Genomic DNA, 2,500 nt, shown 5'->3' on the forward strand with positions numbered 1-2,500 from the left:
ACAACAACAATAATAATAGTAACAATAATAATAATAATAATAATAATAATAATAATAATAATAATAATAATAATTGGCTTTATATAGCGCATATCCATGTTCAACAGCATGTTCTATGCGCTTTACAGCTATTATTACTCCCACCAGACCCTCAAACACTCAGAAACATTCTCGGTTTTCCAAGAAGCATACAGTGAGTGCAAACTGTGGAATGCACGAGCTCAAAAACTAATAAACTGACATGATCTTTTGCCGTCTGTAGCCAGGTACCTATTCTCACCTGGGTGATTTGAGAAAAATTTGTGTAAAGTGCCTTTTCCAAAGACAAAACGCCGGGCCTTTAACGGGATTTTGCAACACTTTAGGTCATACAAGTGCCAAAGATTTGATTATATAAGGGAATAAAAAAGAAAAACAAGAAGTAGGACAGTCCTTTTTTTTGTTTTCATTATTTTATTTTCAGTTTCAGTAAGAGTTTTAGAAGGGGAAGGCCACATGGAACAAGGAAATAGGAAAAGAGTCACAGATAAGGAGGTGCACAAAAGTGGGAAGATATGGAATAATATCAAGAGGGTAGCCTAGGATAGGAAAAGGTGGAAAGTGTTTGCTCATAGCCTATAGCCTGGATGCAATATGAAAAAAAGCAGTGATGATGATAATAATGATGATGATGATGATAGTGATGGTGGTGGTGGTGGTGGTGGTGATAGTGATTATGAAGAGTTTTACAGCACTTGCAACACAAATGTGTAATTAAAGTGCAGCAGTGAAAAATCTGTTTATGAGTTTGATTAAAGAGAAGCACATCGACACAATGCAAGACAGATAGACAGAAACAACCAGAAGGGAAAAAAAAAGAAATTCATTTGGTCACTTTTAAGGACAAGCTGGCTAACCCAGATTTCGGACTTACACCAAAAGTAGGCATTGCCCTACCTATAGGAGAAGTTTCGTTTCATTAGTTGTATATTTGTTCAGTTATGAGAAAACTCCCCTTGTCTTTTAAAGAAATTGAACAAGGAGCAAAAACTTTACCTTTGATTTTCTCAAAATACCATTTATCGGGATAGCCAGCTGGTGCTTAAACGCAACCATAAAGAATCTACAAGTGGCGCCCTCCAACTACCCAGACGCGTCAGCGTGGTGTACTCACTCCGACTTGACCGACAACACCAGCTCCACCTGCTTGTTCTCGTGGTTCGCCAACATGGCCAGGAACAAGACGTTGGGAATTCCGGCCGCCGCGCCGGGCGCGATGTGCCGAGACTTGTCCGGGTGGTCAATGGCCTCCACGTGCAGCGAGTTGCGCTGGCAGTAGTCCCTCACCTGGTAGGTCACGCTGACGGACAGATAGAAATAACAGTGAGACGCACTGACAGATGCACTGACAGACACGCACTGACAGACACACACTGATATAGTAGTCCCGCATCTGGTAGGTCACTCTGATGGACATGTAGAGATAAGAGTGAGACACACTGACAGACACACTGACAGACATACTAACTGACACATTGATAGACACTCAGAGGCAGTAGTCCCTCACCTGGTAGTTCATTCTGCTAGACAGATAGAGATAGAGTGAGACACACTGACAGACACACTGACGGACACACTGAGAGACATACTAACAGACACACTGATAGAAACACATGCACAGTAGTCCCTCACCTGGTAGGTCACTCTGAAAGACGGATAGGGATAAGAGTGAGACACACTGACAGGCACAACGATAGAAACACACTGACACAGTAGTCCCCCACCTGGTAGGTCACTCTGTGACAGATAGGGATAAGAGTGAGACACACTGACAAACACAGTGACAGACACACTGACAGACGCATTAGACAGACGCATTAGACAGACACACACTGACAGACACACACTGACAGACGCACTCATAGACAAACAGGCACAGCAGTCCCTTGCCTGGTTGGTCACTCTGACAGACAGATAGAGATAAGAGTAAGACACACTGACAGACGCACTGACAGACACACTGACAGACACAATGACAGGCAGAGTAGTCCCTCACCTGGTAGGTCACTCTGTCAGACAGATAAAAATAGAGTGAGACACACTGACAGATGCACTGACAGACACACACTGATAGACACACACTGACAAACACACACTGACAGAAACACAGGTCACTCTGATAGACATATATGAATGACAAATCATGATGAGACAAACAAAAAAATTAAAACTGGATAAAGTAGAATATGTGAGTTCAGTTTTAGTACGGTAAGAGTTTTATAGCATTTGCAACACAATTAAGTCATTTAAGTGCCGAAGATTTGAGGTGTAACAAACACAACAACAAAAATAGGAGAGATTAGGACGATAGATGTTACATAGGAAAGAAGGAGCAAACCACACAAGAGCATCTGCCAACTACACACACAGAAAAAGTGAAACAGGAAGAAAGATAAAATGACAGGATAAGACAGGATAAAGTGAATGATCGAATTAAAAATTGAGAGAGAGAGAGAGAGAC

General features: G+C 41.9%; 1 protein-coding gene across 2 annotated transcripts in view; it reads right to left on the minus strand.

Annotated features, from left to right (window-relative positions):
- Positions 1 to 2,500, minus strand: part of LOC101858821 — a gene marked incomplete at its 5' end in the record, with an annotated part of 29,322 nt that overhangs the window by 7,939 nt on the left and 18,883 nt on the right. For both annotated transcript variants that reach the window (XM_013090181.2, XM_013090180.2), the window contains 1 exon segment: positions 1,154 to 1,339. In XM_013090181.2, the coding sequence (XP_012945635.1) occupies positions 1,154 to 1,339 (186 nt within the window).

The sequence above is a fragment of the Aplysia californica genome, unplaced genomic scaffold, assembly GCF_000002075.1.
Source record: "Aplysia californica isolate F4 #8 unplaced genomic scaffold, AplCal3.0 scaffold01167, whole genome shotgun sequence".
NCBI lineage: Eukaryota > Metazoa > Mollusca > Gastropoda > Aplysiida > Aplysiidae > Aplysia > Aplysia californica.